We start from the raw sequence: 19,344 nt of genomic DNA on the forward strand, positions 1-19,344 counted from the left end.
CTTGTGGGTTCTGTAGAACGTGAGCCAACCAAGCAGGCCTGAAGAGCAGGGGTCTGACAGATATAGGGAGGACTGCAGGGTACTGAGCCGCTCTGGGCTGGTAGGGCTGTCACATTAGGTTGAGAAAGCACACAGAGATTAAACGTTCTGCCGAGTCTCTTCCATGTGCCAATGCAGAAAATCAGTCCCTTGTATCTCCTCTCAGCTTGCAAGGCACTATTTGTCTTTGTAGTCAGGTAGTAAGGATCAAACGAAAAAAAAAAAAAAAAAAGTTTAATTTTTTGTGTTGAAATGGTTCACATGAACACGACAATAGAGCTTACACAAGAATTGTTTTAACCCTCATGTTCTCGTTGGGTTCTCAGAGAAACCAAGACCTATAAATAATTCACCCACAAATAAAAATTCTGACATAATTTATTCACCCTCATGTCAAGCCTGTATGACTTTCTTTCTACTTTAGAACATTAAAGATGTTTTGAAAAATGTCTTTAGGTTCATCCAATGAAAGTCAAAGTGGACTTTAATTGTATGGAATACAACATGAGATATCTTTTTCTTTTTTGTATTTCCACAGAAAAAAACTCATACAGGAACAAAATGAGGTTGAGACTGTTTACATGTGACCAAATAATCTGTTAGTAATTAAATTGACGGCTCAATCGGACTGAAAAGTCTTCATGCAAACACATTAATCGATCTGACTGAGCTCGAAATCCTGAAATTTCAATCGTATTGGAATGGGTGGTTTATTCCTTTTTGTAAACACTTGATTGGATTGAAAACCGAAACTGGAAAGGATTGCGTATATGCAATGATGTAGAAATGGCGTTATGATGTATGACGTGTGGAATGAGCTGCAATTGTTGTTAAATAAAATGTCAGAAATGACTGTCGTGTTATTCTTAAATTCTCCTAACACTCATCGTTTGTGAAGTGGAGCAAAACTACATCCCATCAGTCCTCACTTCATGCTCTCATCCACAGACACTTTACTTTGAGCGTGGGAAGGGGTGTTTTTACTGATTGATAAATATAAGCAGCATAGCACAATGGTTCATGTGCTCGTCGTCTCCTAATCAGGACCCGAAATAGATAAATATTAAGTCTTCTCTTTAAAACAAAGAAAAGAAGCAATGTGGGAGAATAGTACTGTATGTGCAAACAGCAGGAAACTCTGTATATTCATGCAGTGTGCTCATGACAAAAACTCAATTCCGATTTGAAGCTTGTGACATTTACCATGTAAATTGACATGTAAACATAGCCAGTGATTGCAGAATTTTCATTTTTGGCTGAACTATCCCATTAAAAATGTAATAACAGGTTCATTTTTAAATTGCTTTTATTACTTTTACATGTACATCTTAGCACCCAAATATATTCTCCTCAGTAAATGAAGGATAAATAAACGTCAACTGCTCTATGTGCTTTACAGTTTATGTTTTTTCCCCTCTCTGTTTCTCTTCTCTCATGTTCTCCCCGTCTCCTCAGCTCTTTTCTTAGCTGAATCCTCCACTAATCTGTCTTCATTTCTCTTCCTTCCATGCCGATTCTATGAGTGAAGTTTCCGCTCTCACTCTGCATCATTAAGATAAGCACATTCAGGTGCAGTGCACTGTGAAAAATGTGCAGCCTCCGCCTTGACACATTTACATTCACTGACTCTTAATGTGACATAATAAGAGTACATTAAAGCCCCTGTCTACGCATCAAAGAGAAATGACACTACCGCTCCAAATGGGAAACAGCAGCTCCTAGACTAAGTTAAATGAATTGAATAAGCTCTATGACTTAGCCATAATGTAGCACTTCCCAGACTGAAAGGGGCTGTGTAACTTTACCTCCAGCATTCCTTGATCTCCCAAATCTGAGAACTATCACTTAATGATTTCCCGTCATGCTATTAGGCTTGTAATTTGCCGCTTGGCTTCGTTAAAGGTGACAAGGGGTAGGCTTTTAACACACGCCGCAAATAAAGCCGGGTAATGCACTTTCATTAAGGGAAATTAACATGGTGCCGGGCTCCTTCATCATCTTAACGTTGTTGCAGATGAACATTAACATGTTTGTCATCTGCCATTATATTTCAGTGCCGCTTGGGATCACCTGCACCAGGGAATGTATGGAGGACTTATATTATAAACCTGCCAGTCTGAAATCAAGCAGTGGAGTAATCAAAATAGTTTTTTTCTTGTTTAGGTCTCAGAAGCCATTTAGCAGCATGTCTTACTACAAACTTTCTTGAGGCAAATGTAATCTATCAAGAGTTATCAGGAAAGGAAAAATGTGTTTTTGTATTACAAATGGCTTGAACCTATTAATATGTGCTTTTTTGCGTTTTATTGAGGGTGCTAAAGAAAATTGAAGCTTTTGCCCCGTTTACTCACTTGTCTGGTCTGCCAGGGACCTGCAATCGTAAACGGCACTTGTTGGCACTCTGAATTTGGTCCTCTTTGATGCGGATCAGCCTTTGCAGCGCCAAACACCAGTCCTGTGCTACTGTGGTGTTCAGATTCTATAAACACAGCAAAGATTGACAAGTGTGATTCTAGCAAACACGCTAGACAGTATATATATATGCTTTAGGACCTTGACTTTACATTGGACATCAAGTGTTGACCCAACAGTTTAAAAAAAAAAAAAAAAAAAGTACTGAAAATCAAACACTGAAAGATTTTAATGTCATCAGGAACTGCACAGGCCCAATAATAGCCAATGCAAAATTATTAATATAACAAACAAATAGGTACATCGAAGAATTTCCACCTCCCTTTTGAAAAATGTCTAGGCCTATTTATTTTATCCTAACTATATGAGCTATATATATAAAATTTATTCCTTTGATGATAAAGATCAAGTGATAAAGTCTTCAGTGTTTCATGATCTTTCAGAAATTATTCTAATATGCTGATTTGCTACTCAAGAAACAGTTCTTAATATCATCAATGTTGAACATAGTTGTGCTGTTTAATATTTTTGTGGAAACAGTGATGAGCTTTTTTTTTTCCGAAGGAATTCGAAAGAACAGGATTTAGTTGAAATAATCTTTTGTAGCATTATGAATGCCTTTACTGTCACCTTTGATTAATTTAATGTGTCCTTGCAAAAAGTCAAAAAACATTTTTGTTGTTATGCTGATTATGGTTTTGGCCTCCAAGTATTGAAGAAATAATAAAGGCTTTCCTCTTGTAAACCAAATTATTCACTCCTCCCAAAAGCTATATCCAATTGAAATACATGTAAAATCAACGAGGTCTGCAAAAGTTCACCTATTCTCTATTCATTACACATTTCTATTCTGATTAGATTTTGGGTAGGAATTGGTCATTTGTAAGGAGGCCAAAAGCATGGTTATGGTCAAGAAAGCATGCAAGACAAAGAGCTGTTACTGTTTCTATCTAGCTGTTTTGTATTGGTTTTGTGGCTGTCAAGGCATCAGGGGAGCTGTCCTGATTTGAAAGCAGCCTTGTGCTGTGTAGACATGCTGTTCAGAGCTATCTCCCATCTGAACATCGACTGCAGATCAGATTATGAAGGTTTCCCCGTGTTGTCGTCCAACTATCAAGCGGATGCCGTGATAATCAATTGATGATCCACGTCTTTGGTTGCTGAACTTTGATCACAATTTAATTACGCTGAAAACGCAGTTACCCCAAAGGCTTTCATCCCCAGATGGCTGTACCATGTGTGACTAATACTGCTTTTGTTTTGCTGCTTAATATATTCTACCTTGATCTTTCCTGGACTTTGTTCTTTTTATAATTTTGGGACAGTGTTTGTCTATTATATTTTTATAATGAAAATTCCATTTATTTATCCAACAGTGCAACTGATCTTATTTTTAAAGCTGATGTGTTTAAAGGGTTAGTTCACCCAAAAATTCTGTCATTAATTACTCACCCTCATGTTGTTCCACACCCGTAACACCTTCCTTCATCTTCAAAACACAAATTAAGATATTTTTGATGAAATCCGATGGCTCAGTGAGGCCTGCATTGCAAGCAAGATAATTAACAATTATCTTCAAATGCCCAGAAAGTTACTAAGGACGTATTTAAGGTTGAACCACTGTAGTCACATGAACTGTTTTAATGTTATGAATACTTTTTGTGTGGCAAAAAAACAAAATAATGACTTTATTCAACAATATCTAGCGATGGGCGATTTCAAAACACCGCTTTCATGAAGCTTCGAAGATTTACAAATCTTTTGTTTTGAATAAGTGGTTCGAAGCGTGTATCAAACTGCCAAAGTCTCGCCCCCCCAGTGGTGAACCATTGAAATTTTGAACCGTTTATGACATAAAGCAGCCTCGTTTACTGAAATCACTTGACTTTGGCAGTTGATACACGCTCCGAACCAGCTTCGTGTTTTGGAATCGCCCATCACTAGATATTGTTGAATAAAGTCGTTATTTTGTTTTTTTGCTGTATAAAAAGTATTCTCATCACTTCATAACATTAAGGTTGAACCACTGTAGTCACATGAACTGTTTTAAATATGTCTTTTGAAAGTGTTAATTATCTTGCTGGCAATGCAGGCCTCACTGAGCCATCGGATTTTATCAAAAATATCTTAATTTTTGTTCTGAAGATGAACGAAGGTCTTACCGGTGTGGAACGACATGAGGGTGAGTAATTAATGACAGAATTTTCATTTTTGGGTGAATTAACCCTTTTTTAACTGAATATATACATTTACTTGCACTACTGTTCAAAAGTCCTATTTTTAAAAAATAAATAAATAAATAAATAAATAGGTAATTTTATTCACCAAGGATGCATTCAATTAAAACACAGTAAAGACATTTGTGTTACAAAAGATTTCTATTTCAAACAAAGAATCCTGGAAAGAAAATGTATCATTGTTTCCAAAAAGATATTAAGCAGCACAACTGTTTCCAACATTGATAATAATAAGAAATGTAACTTGAGCAGCAAACCAGCACATTAGAATGATATCTGAAGGATCATGTGACACTGAAGTAATGGCTGATGAAAATTTTGCTTTGCCATCACAATTGCATTTTTAAAATACAGTAAAATAGAAAACAGTTATTTTAATTTTTAATATTTCACTATATTAGTGTATTTTTGATTAAATAAATGCAGCTTTGGTAAACATAAGAGATTCTTTTAAGAACATTAAAAAAAAAAAAAAAAAATTACCACCCCTAAACTTTCAAACAGTAGTATACATAAAAACAAGCATTTTAATATTCATATAAATTATACATTAAACATATAAATTGTATTTTTTTTATGTTTTACTTAATGACACGACTTCAATTTATGAGCCATGTTTACAATTACTTTTTACCAACTTCGCCCCAAAGTAATGTTTAATGTATAACGTCAGTTCCCTTCAGTTTAACACTTATGGGCTTATTGTATGTGTGGTAGTGAACATTGTTTACCTGGTAAGTTCCCTGTAAAGTCCCCACAAGCAGAGTGACCTGCTCTACCACTGAGAGGTCGTGCTGCAACTCCTGCAGTTCCTGATACAGACGGGGCGGACCCAGAATGATACTTCCTGTCAATCAAAAATAACCAGCTTCACTTATCCAGTACTTAAATTTCACACCATGCTTTATCAGAGCATGACCCCTGGAGTGCGAAAAGCACCTGCACTCCAGGGTTTTCGATAGATGAGATGGTATTTCAGTGGATAAGGCTTCCTGTAAGGTGCTGAATCATTCGAATATGTAATCAAGTCAGGACAGCTCGGTTACACTGTGAGTTATGCTCAAATAAAAAAGCACTTTAGCATTTCCTACACAATGCACATTCCCCCATTTCAAATAATTGATCTGCGACCTGCATAGTGGTCTACAATAGAAGACAAATTTCAGAATGATACCTGACCTTTAAAGAGGAAGACTCGTTGTGCTCTAGTCTTTCACTTGAAAACTTTCCCTAATGCAAATCTAAACAAAATCAACTTAACTTTTAAAGACTTTTGGACAATCACAAAACTTTCATTTGTCAATACTCTCCAGTAGCTCCACTAACAAAGAGAATCGATACTGAAGATAGATCGATTGTTCCCATTGTTTGTGTAGCCACAGAGGCTAATGCTATAAGGAAAAGGAGCAGAGTATAAAATGAAGCCATTTGGAAATATGAAGCCCTTTAAGGGTGACGAAACGAACACAGGTGTCTCATTAGACGTGAAATGTACCATCGATTTGAATCCCCATTCCCTTTTTTGCGGTCTCTGCCTGCAAAATCAATAGCGGGGGTGAATCTGCTCTATGTGTCCGACCGATAGTCCAGGAATGAGGAGTGTAATTAAATCCTGGAGCTGGATACGAAGACCGCAGGACTGTCTGGCCTTTCTGCACCTCCGCATTATCGCATGACCTGTGTGCAGAATTGGGGCGGCACGGGCAATTGTTGACCCCCACCTAAACCTAATTTTCGAAGTACCGCTGGAAGGTCTGTCAGAGATCTTTCTCAGTCTCTGACACACCATCTCTCTATCTCTTTTTTCTCTCTAAACCTGTCTTTTTGCCTTTCACTGTCTGTCTAGATTCCATCCACTTCTCTTTACACCTCTACATCTTTCTTTCACTGTTTTGTCTGTCTCTTTCTAACCTTTAGAAATTTAATAGGGTCTTCAACTCACACAGCCACAGAGACATCTGTCACTGGCACGGCTTGATCAATAGCAGGCACATTTGAATAAAAATAGGAACAGTGAGCCCCTACAGCGCAAGCTGGCAGACTGCTCTTCTGGTTGTCGTGGCAAGGCCTCAGGCGGGCCTACAGGTTTGTGGGATTGTGGCCCACCTTGGCCTCAGGTGAATGTGCTGACTTGTAATCCACACTAATCCGTTGGTGTGCTGGGATCTAGTTTTCACACTATTGCATGGTATTCTGCCATTTCCACTAGTCTATCTCTCTCACACACATTGTCATATGTAAACTGACACACACGCTGGCCGGCCACCAGCAGAGGCCTATGCAGACACAATACAGCACAATACAGCCTAAAGTCAAACAACAAACAGAAGCTTGCGATTTGATTTTGATATCATTATAATATTAAAGGTTAAAATTAATTGATTTGTTAGCTACTTACATATAAATTACACATGAAGAAGTTTTTATAATAACATTATAATAAATTTTAAATGACATAATTATGTTTCTACTCGTTTTTAATATCAGCCTAAACATTTAAATGGTGGCCGTCATAAAAAGGTTTTATACATTCAGTACTGAAGCACATTATAAGTACATGAATATGCAATGGCCTATAGTCACAGTGGATATATATCAAAATGCTCCTCTCCAAGTTCATTTTTGTAGCTCACTAACAAGTTTTTGGACATTGAATGGCTTTTCTGAGGTAAATGTTACGGTAATGTGACATTTTTACAAGCTATTTTATTGGCGCTTTTCCGTGGTTGAAACAATGATTGATCGATTAACGTTACATATGACATGATACGGGTTTCAGTAAGTTGTACTGGATCTTTCAACATACCTTCGGTATTCATTCATCCTACATCCATTCATGTTTTTTCGTGTTGTAAAGTGGAAGAGATTATCAGTTCACGTGCGCTCTGCCTCAGTTTGAACTGAAGCGCTTGTGTCAGTCACACCACAGAGCGCCAAAAAAGATCACAACAGCTCAAGAGACATTTATGGTCTCACTCCAGTCTATGGGAAAGTAGCCAATTTTCACTTTATTGTGCCTGTAAACTCACCCTGACAACCCCCACCCCCAGAAAAAAAAAAAAAAAAAAAAAAACTCTTTGGATCTACGCAATTCAAATAAATGACATATTTTGATTCAAAACGGCGACTAGTTTGCAGGTATGTTATTATTATTACTTGCTGTAGATGACCATATTTGTCAAAATATCAGAAGTCTAGAAATATTTGAGCAGAATAAATTATTTGAAATAAAAAAAAAATCCTGCTCTCATCCAGAAACAATCTCCAGCATATTCAGTTGTCAGACAAGACTGGAACGACAAACGGGACCGGCTTCTATGGTCAGATGAAACTTAAAAAAAATAAAAAAATAAAAAAAAAAAGGCAGCAAACTCACCAGATGGGTTTGGTGCACACATAGATAAAAAGTACCCCATGCCCACGGTTAAATATACTGCTGGATCTTTAATGTTGTGGGCCTATTTTTCTGATGGAGGTCCTGGACATCTATTCATCTGTTCAGATACATGGTATCATGGATTCTAGCAAATACCAACAGATTAAAAAAAAGCCCATTTCTTCTGCTAGAAATCCAATAATGGGCTGTGGTTGGATCTTCCATCAGGACAATGATACAAAACAAACATCAAAACCAACACAAAAATGTGTCACTGAGTACAAAATGAAGCTTCTGCCATGGTCGTCCCAGTTTCCTGACCTGAACCCTAAAGAAAATGAGTGGAGTGAACTGAAGAGAAGAAGCACCAACATGGAGTTGGGAATCTGAAGGATCTGGAGAGATTCTGTATGAAGGAATGGTCTCTGAACTCTTGTCAGGTGTTCTCCAAACTCATCAGGCATTATATATGAAGACTCAGAGCTGTTACGTTGGGAAAAGGAAGTTGCAAAAAGTTTTGAATGAAAGGGTGCCAATAATTGTAGCCGACGTATTTTGGAGAAAAACATTTATTTCATAATGTGATTTTCCCCCCACTTTCAATTATTTTCCTTTAATGAAAGGTTAGATTTTTGCTAATTTTATAAATTACAGATCAAAAGGATAAACAATGCAGATTTATTTTTACAGTCATCTTTGATCATATTTACCAAGGGTGCCAATAATTCTGACCACAACTGGAAATTAAGCATCTGTGCATAACATCCTCGTTTGTGGGCAGAGCCTCATCTCAAGGCTCACAAGGGGCTCTAAGATTTGCCGTATGCTACCGTTTTATACTGCTTCATACTGGCAGCAGCAGAGGCCTTGCTTTTCTAGAATGCTGGCCTATTCCATCAATAAATTAGGGCACTGGGGCCTGCAGGAGATGAAAAATGAGTCCATTTTGAGGTACGCTGGGGGAGCATGGGATCTGATTTGGGCGAGGAGCCCCATGGAGTGACATCACAGGGGAGGAAAGATGTGATGCGGGGCCAGGCAAAACAGGGTTGTGTGTCTATGTGCTGCTATTAATAGCTGAATATGGACACATTCAGACACAGCAGACCAGACTACGACAAGAGTGTCTGGAAAATAGTGATTAAAGTGGTTAAGATTAAACTTAACCAAAAGTGTGTGCTAACAGCGCAAACAGGTCATTGAATAGAGTAAAAGAGAGAGAGACATGTGAGGTACCGAAACGAAATATTCGAAAAAGCATAGGGGCGCATAAATAAAATGTATCCTATGCTATATCTTTATACTATATTTATTTTATTTTTCCCTGTCACTATTTTTATTTCTTGTATTGATTATTTGGCAACACTTCATGTCGAACAATCATGCCAGAATTTTGAAATTTAAATTGAAGGATACAGAAAATGATGAGAATGAGAAATTGAAAGTAGATGGGAGGCTACTGCTGAGTTATAAAGAAGCATGAAGAGAACTGAGGCAGAGAAATTGGTCAGAATGCTATTTTATAACGATTTCAGAGAGAAATGAGGTATGGGGGGCATAAGAGATCTTCTGAAGACTCCTGCCCGCGAGCTGTCTGCTAGGCCCCAGCATTAAACATCTTCTGTCATCTAATTTCCTTGCTCCCCTGTGTGCACAATCCAACATGGGTGTTCCAGAGACAACACCATTAATATTTCAGCTCAGAAAGCAAAAGGCTTAAACAGCCAGAACCTGTACATCCTGATAACACTTTGTACCTGGAGCTCTGTCAGCATATTTATCTTGGTGCCCCACAATTGCTCTCTTCCTCCTCCTCGTCTTCAAATTCAAAACACAATAATGTTTTGTAAGAGTGTTCAGCCCTGATGCCAATCTCCTGAACTTGCTCTCTCTGATTGGAACTGGAGGTGGAAATAATGCGCCAAGACTGATGACAGCACACGGAATATGTTTGTGGTCTATCAAACAGTGAAATAAGATTGCTTAGGCTGTGCCTCTGTTGTTCTTATCTACCTCGCCTGAGATACACTCATCTGCAGAGGCCATAAAAAGGTGCATTTCTCACAAGAAACGGACAATTATTTCAAAATGTCTCAGAGACTCACATCAAGGGTGCATGTTATCTGATTGCTTAGAAAGTAGCAGAGCCAACAGCATTGCCATTACCCGATCCCGAAGAGCCGCCCGAACGCTTGACGCCTCCAAGTTGATAAAGAGTGTCCTTGGTTTGGGAGCCCTCTTGACCCACTTCAACTACCTGAACCTGCTGCAAGGGGGCACTCCATTTCAGGGTGTACTTGGGACCTACTGGAACCAGACTGCTGATGTCAGGGGGCCCCCTGGTGGTGACAAGAACAACAACAACATGTCAAAATGTATTTGCATAGTCATAGAAAGAAGGACCCTGACTTGATCACACACAAAAAAAACATTTGGTGTGGGATTCATTTGGATGTGATCTTGTAAAAGATACTCCAATGCTCATTTTATTTACAACTTTAAAAAATATTTTTTACAGATCAACTGTGATTATATTGTGGAAGTCTGGACCTCCAATTGTTGGGGGGGTTGTTTTATTCATGTTTTGGTGTAATGTGAAATCACCATCACCTCGTTAAGATCTTCTAAATGAGCATGTCGAGCCACGTTTTATTAAAACAGATTTTATAATAACATGCTGCAGTGTAAAGACTAGCTCAAGAGCTTTGAGATTCAGTATCAGTGCAAGCTTTTTCACTTAGCTGTTTACCTTTTGCACTGCTGAGATGTGATCAATGGAGCTGTCATAGATAATCTATTTGAGTGGAACAGAGGAGCGCCTTTATGCCTGTGATCTATGGGGATAATTCCTGTCGCTGAAGCTAAACACCCTGCTATTTGTTCCCAGATAATGAAGGCCCATTTGACTGTGCCCAATTCTGTCCTGTGCCTTAGCCATTAGCGGCTAACCCCCTCACAATGACTGTGGCATATTGGGGCAACGTCACAGTAATGCTACTGGAGACTCAGAAGTCTGTATTTAGATCGGCTGATGAGTGGCAATCCGTCAGTGTGGCCTTAAGGGGGGGACTGAGGGACAAAGAGAAGTCAATCGACCTTGTCCTGAACACATACTTGACGTTGATGTTGGCACAGATGAGCATGTCACCGAAGAGAAAGACTTTTCGCTCCTTAGACTTGAGGACTTGTCCTCTTTCGCCGTACACCGTCTCAATCAGCGTCTCGCAAAGGATCAAAGAGCTCTGTTCAGAGTTCAGCAGCTGAAGAAATGACAGGGGAGACACTGATTACACGCAAGTCTTACAAAATAGAGGCTACCAATTACACGGCTACACACTTACTTTTGAGGCCACAGTGTGGCGTACAAGATACTTGAAAGTTCACAGAAAGGCAGCACAAAAGATTGGAAACACAGCAGTACATTTGAAGTAGAAAAGGTTGGGGAAATAAAACCAAATCTTTGAAATAGGATTGAGAAGTGCGGACTTACATCCACAAACTATATAAATTTGAATGTGCACTATAAAAAAAGAAAAAATAGACTCATACAAAAATAATGGCTCTCAATCATTTCTTATGGTCCACTAGAAGTGTGTGGTGGTGTTTGTGTCTACAGAGACACTGCCCTGTGCTTGTATTTTCTTATTTTCTTCTTGAACTCCTGTGCTCGGGACGCTTTTGTAGTCTTAATACACACACAAAAAAACTGCTAATGTTGCTATTGCCTTATTGACTGCTATCTTTAACTCGACAGATTATATTGTTTTTATGACACACAAAAAAAATGGCAAAATAGCTCATCACTCATCATCCACAGGTAGTTTCTTAAAGGATTAGTCCACTTTTAAATACACTTTTCCTGATAAATTTACTCACCCCCATGTCATCCAAGATGTTAATGTCTTTCTTTCGTCAGTCGAAAAGAAATGAAGGTTTTTGAGGAAAACATTCCAGGATTATTCTCCTTACAGTGGATTTCAATGGCTACCAACAGATTGAAGGTCAAAATTACAGTTTCAGTGCAGCTTCGAGGGCTTTAAACGATACCAGATGAGTAATAAGGGTCTTATCTAGCGAATCGATCGGTCATTTTCGAAAAAAATACAACCGTTTATGCTTTATAAACAAAATATCGCCTTGAACGTACTTTCCGCTTCCGCATTCTTCATAACGCTTACGCTGAATGTCCTACGCCTTCCCTATTCAAGTTACGGAAAAAAACGAAACTGGCGCCGCGTTCGTTCTGTAAGTAGAATAGGGAAGGCGTAGAACTTTCAGCGTAAGCGTTATGAAGAATGCGGAAGCGGAAAGTACGTTCAGTGCAATATTTTGTTTATAAAGCATAAACGGTTGTATTTTTTTCGAAAATGACCGATCGATTCGCTAGATAAGACCCTTATTACTCATCTGGTATCGTTTAAAGCCCTCGAAGCTGCACTGAAACTGTAATTTTGACCTTCAACCTGTTGGTAGCCATTGAAATCCACTGTAAGGAGAAAAATCCTAGAATGTTTTCCTCAAAAACCTTCTTTTCTTTTCGACTGACGACAGAAAGACATGAACATCTTGGATGACATGGGGGTGAGTAAATTTATCAGGAAAAGTGTATTTAAAAGTGGACTATTCCTGTTGCTTGGACTGCGTGTGCAACTGTTCAAAAGAGAGCTTGCACAAATGCCAGTGTTCCGCCTGTGAGGAGGGGCCAAGTTTGAATTTGTTTACAAACATCAACTGAAAATCCTGCATAGTTCACTTTTGAAAAGATGAAAAATCTGTCATCATTTACACACCCTTATGCATTTCCAAACCTGTAACTGGTTGAAGAAACGGGCAGACATGCTCCAAACTGTGTCTGGCCTGACATGCATGCTATGTTCATTTATGTAGTGTATAGTCATTCTATATTTCTCCTGAATGCATAACAAGATGGGGGGAAAAAATATTTGTATTGTGTTAGGAGGCAGTCCCAGAGTTCATCCTCATTACATCAGCAATAATATATAAGCGGCATCACAGCAGCAAAACCCAATGTCCAGCGGCTCAATAAATATTGCGTGTTGGTGTTTGATCAGTCAGGAGGGTAGTTTTATAAATAATGCATCTGCTTCTGTAGCCCGCATCACACAAAATGAGTCTCCGGATCTAGAGGGAATTGGCAACACTGTTTGGCCTTTGTTGAAATGCATTGAAAAATTAGACCTTCAGTCAGTCAGAAGGCATGCTCCAGGCTCTGTGTTTTTATATAGTTAGAGCGCCCCCCAACGGCTGAAGAGGTAAACTGAATGTTGTGGGAAAGGACAGATATCCTTTTCAGGGACTTGAGAGTGTGACTGCAATGGTTTGTAAGTTTGGATGGATGTTTGTGTGTGTGTGTGTGTGTGTGTGTGTGTGTGTGTGTGTGTGTGTGTGTGTGTGTGTGTGTGTGTGTGTGTGTGTGTGTGTGTGTGTGTGTGTGTGTGAGAGAGAGAAAGAGACAGAGGTGTATGTAATGTGCTTGCTGAAGAGTGACAGGGAGACGCTGTCTTAGCCTGTGCGCCATACTATATTTACTGGCCTACTAACTCAGATAGTCTGAGACAGACGATGAATATTTCATTGCATGTATATGGGGTAATGGAACTGACTGTTTCACACTGAAATGCAGCTGAAATCACAGTGGAGCAACTTCACAGTAGGTAGTGCACATGCTCACAATTAGGGCTGTGACGATATGCGATATGAAACCGAAATCGTGATACGCAGGTCCACGAACCTGTATCGCGATGTGAGAAGGCAGAATCGCGACACACCCCTTCCAACTCCCAGAGTTATCCTTCCTGTCCAGATCCAATGCTACCACATTTTTAAATTACTATAAGTATTAGGGGTGTAACGATTTATCGTAGATGGTGTGTCTCAATCAGCTCTCTAGTTCAGTAAGTGTTTCGGGCACACATTGCTCTTGCAAGCAGGTTTAAACGTTTCTCATGTCAGTCTCTTGCATGGTCGCGTGAGAAAAGTCGTGGCTTTCTTTCACCGGCGCAGTGCACAGCAACAGCTGTGCTCACAGAAAAGCAAAAGACGCTTGTGATGCTTTGCTTTAAGAAGTTCTGTGGGGCCGTTCACATATTGCGTCTTTTCCGCGTGCAAGTCAGTTATTATTTTCAAATGTAGCCGTGCGGCAGGCGCGCTCATAATGGGATCAACGCGGTCGCGACGCGCATGCAATTCTCAACTTTTCAGAATGCCGCAAGCGCACCGTATGTCGTGTGACAAGAATCAACCGATCAGCTATGGCCTTTCCGTAACAAAACATCAAAAGCTCAGCCGAACAGCTGATCATAGCTGTTCATGGTGGTTTTTATATCTTATCTCCATCAATATATCTCGTAGTAAAACTAATGCAAGGGCTAGAAATCATTTATCCTTTGCAGAAACATCCTGATCCTCTTGGAGAGCTCAGTTCATGGTTGCATAGCAACGACCGATGCCACGGGAGCGCAAGCGCTTTGGAAAGGAGAAGCGGTGCGGCCGCGCCTTCCACGCAATTTTAAACGCGATATGTGAACGGCCCCTATTCATAATTCTGAGTTCATGTTAAATTTAACATTTTTTTTCAGTGACAGACAGCCCTATTCAACTGTTAATTTGAATACAGAAGGTTTTTATTAAAATTTTATATTTATTTATTTTATTGAAATGTGATCTTGTATGTACAACAAGGAAAATTATTGAAATTTGTTCATGTTTTTTGAATAAATCTTGTTTGAATTTCAGTTTCATTTTGTTCAAAATATCGTGATACGTATCGTATCGTGAACTCCGTATCGAGATACGTACCGTATCGTGACCTGAGTGTATCGTTACACCCCTACTCACAATACATACAGTAAGAGCAGTGCACTTAGGTACATAGGTTCAAACCCTCCCCATTTTTTCCTAAGCTTGCAATGCATTCTGGGATTTCTCTTTTTTGGTAACTTAGAAAACAGTATACCTATTTGAACACCCTTCACATGGAGAGTGCACCTATAATGTCTTACAATGCTGTCTCCTTGCATAATGCGTTACAATGCAGGTCTCTTTGCAACAGATCTAAAGAGACATAGGGACACAGGTTCAAACCCTCCCCATTTTTCACTAAGCTTGCAATGCATTCTGGGATTTTGAACATCAGGAGAAAGTAAGAGAGATGCAGACTTAAGAAGAGAGTGAGACGAAGAGAGAGAGAGAGAGACAAATGACTGCAGCAGAGGAAGGCGCGACACACAGCGATATAGACAGATAAAGAGAGAAAGTAAAACAAGCGAACCAAACAAGAGATACTGAAAGCAACTTAGACTTTCCAATTAAGTGTCTCATTTACTCTCTAATTCCTCTTATTCAGAAATGCATTTGTTCGGATTTGCAGCAGCTGGCCTGTGATATGAGCAAGGTAATTGAAGAGAAACACCCCTGCCATGTATTCAGGCACCGCTGTAGCGCATTAATGGACATCATTGCTCACTGATGATTCCGTGAAGAAAAATGCAGGCCGGTGATAACGGGGATGAGTTGGTTATTTTCAGGGTCAGCTGAAATGTCCAGGTACTTGGCAGGCTGTTTGAAGGCTGCTTGTCAGGTGATGGAAACCAACAGTGGCATTGTGAGCATACAGCAAGTTTAGATGTGTAATAGAATGTAAGCTTTGAAACAAATTATTAAATTGCATATAGTTGTCTTAGATTATTAGTTAAGCAAGGTCTAAAATTGCCTTTACAACGTGTGACTAGTGAGTTTGGGCTTAAAAGTTAAGGCATATTGTGCAACATAAATATTGTATTTTGTCAAAATGTATGATCAGGGCTTAGGTCACGACTGAAAACATTGCCTGGTTGTTCTACGTTATTAATCGTGTCATGTTCTGGCAGACAGAAGAAACTGAAATGGTACCGCACAAATCTAAGCAAGACCTGCACTAATATCTGCATTGTTTTACCTTGAAAAGAAAAGTGCCCACAGGCTACCGTGGCCAGACTTTTCATTATTCAAAGCATACCTGAGGTACAGTTATACGATTATAATGTGAAGGGACCACTAAATAACAAGATATTTATAATGAATAATATATAGACAAGCTAGTATCAACATTATTAACTGAAAACCTCTCCCTTTCCTTCTTTCTTTCTCTCATACACACAAACACAGTCACACAAATTCTTCTTTGGCAGCTGAGAATTGTGGAAAATGCAGAATTGATCAACAACGAATCTGCCATAATAAATGTGGCAAAATTTGTGCGACAATTAAATCTTTTATGATTCCCGAAATTTGTTTCATAGAGATTTATTAAGATTTTTGGATAGTTTTTGAAAAATTTTCATTCATATCAGTAATATCGAGAGATATTATTTCCATTTACAATAACTGTTTTTCATTTCATTTTTTATTTTTATTTTATCTATTCCTGTTATGGCAAAGCTGAGTTTTTAGCAGCCCATTACTCCAGTCTTTAGTGTCACATGATCCTTCATAAATCATTCTAATATGCTGATTTGGTATCATGAAACATTTCTTCTTATTATTAATGTTGAAAACAGTTGTGCTGCTTAATATTTTTTTGAAAACTGTGAACCATTTTTTTTTTTTTTAATTATTTGATGAATAGAATGTCTTTAATGTCCCTTTTGATCAATTTAATGCATTCTTGCTAAATGTAAGTATTAATTTCTTTCAGAAAAAAAGCCATACTGACCCCAAACTTTTTAACGGTAGTGTTCGGTGGCCCCAAAAAAATATTCTGCCACTTAAAGCCTGGGACACACTGCACGATTTTGGCTGTCCCAGACGAAAAATTGCCATCATGTGATCGTGGCTATAATCGGTGGTCCTATGTCGTACAGTGAGAGAGGTTCAAAGACGGCCGTTGTCACAGTCTTATGACCAACGGTAGCCTACGATCATTTTCTGACAGTGTCAGAAATTCAGCATCTTTTCACCTTCCTCTTTTTTTCAGCACACATAAAAACTACAACTGCCAAAGTGTGTTTAATCGTGGTCTTTTTGTTTACCACTAGCACATGCTGATGACGTTTTATTATTCTATAGAAACTTGCATCGTAGCCTATAAGTCAACAGGTGTCATCATTGTATGTACATTCTACATGCTTGTTGTACCCAAGTTTAAAAGGTCCATGTCGCACAATGTGATTTGTAATGATCTTATAGGATTGCTAAAATGTATCCTGGGCTTAAGACATTTCATACAAGTTTTTTATCAAATGATAAAATAATTGATACATTGTACAAAATTAAAACAAAAAGCATTGTGACACTTTCTGGTTGTCAAATGCAAGTGGAACATGTCCAAAGTTAATGTGATGAACCATATCTGTAGCTCTCTGCAAGGAGCTGCGTGAACATAATGACCTTGGGACCAGCTGGTGAAAAGTAATTGCAAAAATGTCTAAGAAAAGGGAAGTCAGAATAAAACCGTGAAATGGTTTTGGGATTAGGAATTATACTGTGTGATTACATCAAGGCAACAACATCCTGCTATCACAGCTGAGTAACTGTGCGCATGTGTGTTTGTTTTCTCACCTTGCTGAGAAAGCGGTCACTGACACAGCGAGCCAGCTGCTGCGTCTCAGTGATCTGATCAGCCACCCTTTTCTGCTCATTGAGTTTCTCAGCAAGGGTCTCCAATTCAGTCAGAGCCAATTGTAAGGGCAACCTGTCCACATGGCCAGTGGGAGTATTCTTCAGCATGTCCTAAAGACAGAGAGAGAGAATGAATGAAACGGCAATAGGAGAGTGAGGATAGGAGAAAGACGCCAAGTGAACAAGTAAAGAAAGCAGAAATAATCATTCGAGGAAGCTAATGGCAGAGCATATTGACTGCACCTCTACCGCGAAAACACATTAGCCATTGTGATGTTCTATAGTACTATTAGCATTCATTTAAAGCCGCAGGTACTTTTACTCCCACTCAACAGCAAGAAAAGAGGGTCAGAAAAATGGTACATGTCACGTTCAAGAGAAAAGCATGATGCCAGCCCTCTGGGAATCATTACCACAGAACTGTGTACTGAAACAACAATCATTCACAAACTCTCTCTGAGAAAGAGTGGAGACTGCATAGACAGTGGCGACAACCCAACATTTTCTAATTACACAAACATTTTGCTCACTTATTCAGAAAATGTTTAGTGTAAACCAGTCGTTGCCAAACTGGGGTACATGAGGTGACAAAAGGCGGTACGCGAACAAAATGCTGGGTAGTTCATTTAATTCTACCTTAAAATAATATTAAAATCAAGCATGTATTTCTAACTGCCAAAATGTCGTAAATCCAGCACATTTAATCAAATTACTTCATCATTTGCAGTCAAAAATGACTCTATCCACACAAGCAGCATGATTATGATTTAAATTATTTAAATCGCGCTAAATTACTGCCGTTCTCGACAATGCACCTTTGTAACAGTAGGGATTTAGCACTTACTCGCAAGAAGAACAAATATATACACAGATAATGGATTAATTTCGATTTAAGACTCAAACTTTCTCCGATACAAAAACATACCTTGTGTGAGTTCTTGTATTTAATGATGATAACGAGCAAGAACGCACTTGTTCCCAAATATCCACTTGACTGCAAACGTGACATTATTATACAACAGGTCAAAAAACAAAATATACATTTTAAACACAGTACTGTCAGTATTTACTCTATTTTGCAATGAAATAATAGTTCTAACGAAAACCACAGCAGAACTACAACACACGTCTGTGTTTCGCGAACAATTCTGCGGCTTTGAACGAATCGTAAGAATCAATGATTCAATGATTCATTCACAGCCACTTGCTTCATTACTGAATGAATGACTCGATGACTCACTCATAAAAACAGTGACTTGCTGAGTTTTTAAAAGTTTTACTTAGTTTTACCATCATTGCATATTTCTCTATTGAACATTTTTTATTTAAAACAGTATTTATTTTATAAAGTTATTCAGAAAGGTAAAAAATGCACTGGAAAATCAATTTAGGGGCAAATATTGTGGAAGAGAGGGGGTATGCAGAAGGATGGGAATCCCTTCAGGGGGTACTCCAAGCTTAAAAGTTTGGGAACCACTGGTGTAAACTTACATATTAGCAGTCAATAACCAGCGTCAATAAAATTTACAACTTTGTTGAGTCAGATCCAGTTAAACTAGACAAAATGCCAGTATTGCATTCATAACACCCATGCTCTACAATTTAGATGTGATAAAAGTAAAGGTAACAGAAAAATTTTCAATAATGGAAATAATTCTACAT

General features: G+C 38.6%; 1 protein-coding gene across 2 annotated transcripts in view; it reads right to left on the reverse strand.

The window, feature by feature from the left end:
• arhgef10la (Rho guanine nucleotide exchange factor (GEF) 10-like a) overlaps positions 1–19,344 on the reverse strand; it is a 145,983-nt gene that overhangs the window by 66,577 nt on the left and 60,062 nt on the right. For both annotated transcript variants that reach the window (XM_048173226.1, XM_048173225.1), the window contains 5 exons: positions 17,623–17,793; positions 11,179–11,324; positions 10,231–10,403; positions 5,420–5,535; positions 2,391–2,518 (listed from right to left, as the gene is read on the reverse strand). In XM_048173226.1, coding sequence (XP_048029183.1) covers positions 2,391–2,518; positions 5,420–5,535; positions 10,231–10,403; positions 11,179–11,324; positions 17,623–17,793 — 734 coding nt within the window. The remainder of the gene's footprint in view (positions 1–2,390; positions 2,519–5,419; positions 5,536–10,230; positions 10,404–11,178; positions 11,325–17,622; positions 17,794–19,344) is intronic.

Source organism: Megalobrama amblycephala, linkage group LG21, assembly GCF_018812025.1.
Source record: "Megalobrama amblycephala isolate DHTTF-2021 linkage group LG21, ASM1881202v1, whole genome shotgun sequence".
Classification (NCBI taxonomy): Eukaryota; Metazoa; Chordata; class Actinopteri; order Cypriniformes; family Xenocyprididae; genus Megalobrama; species Megalobrama amblycephala.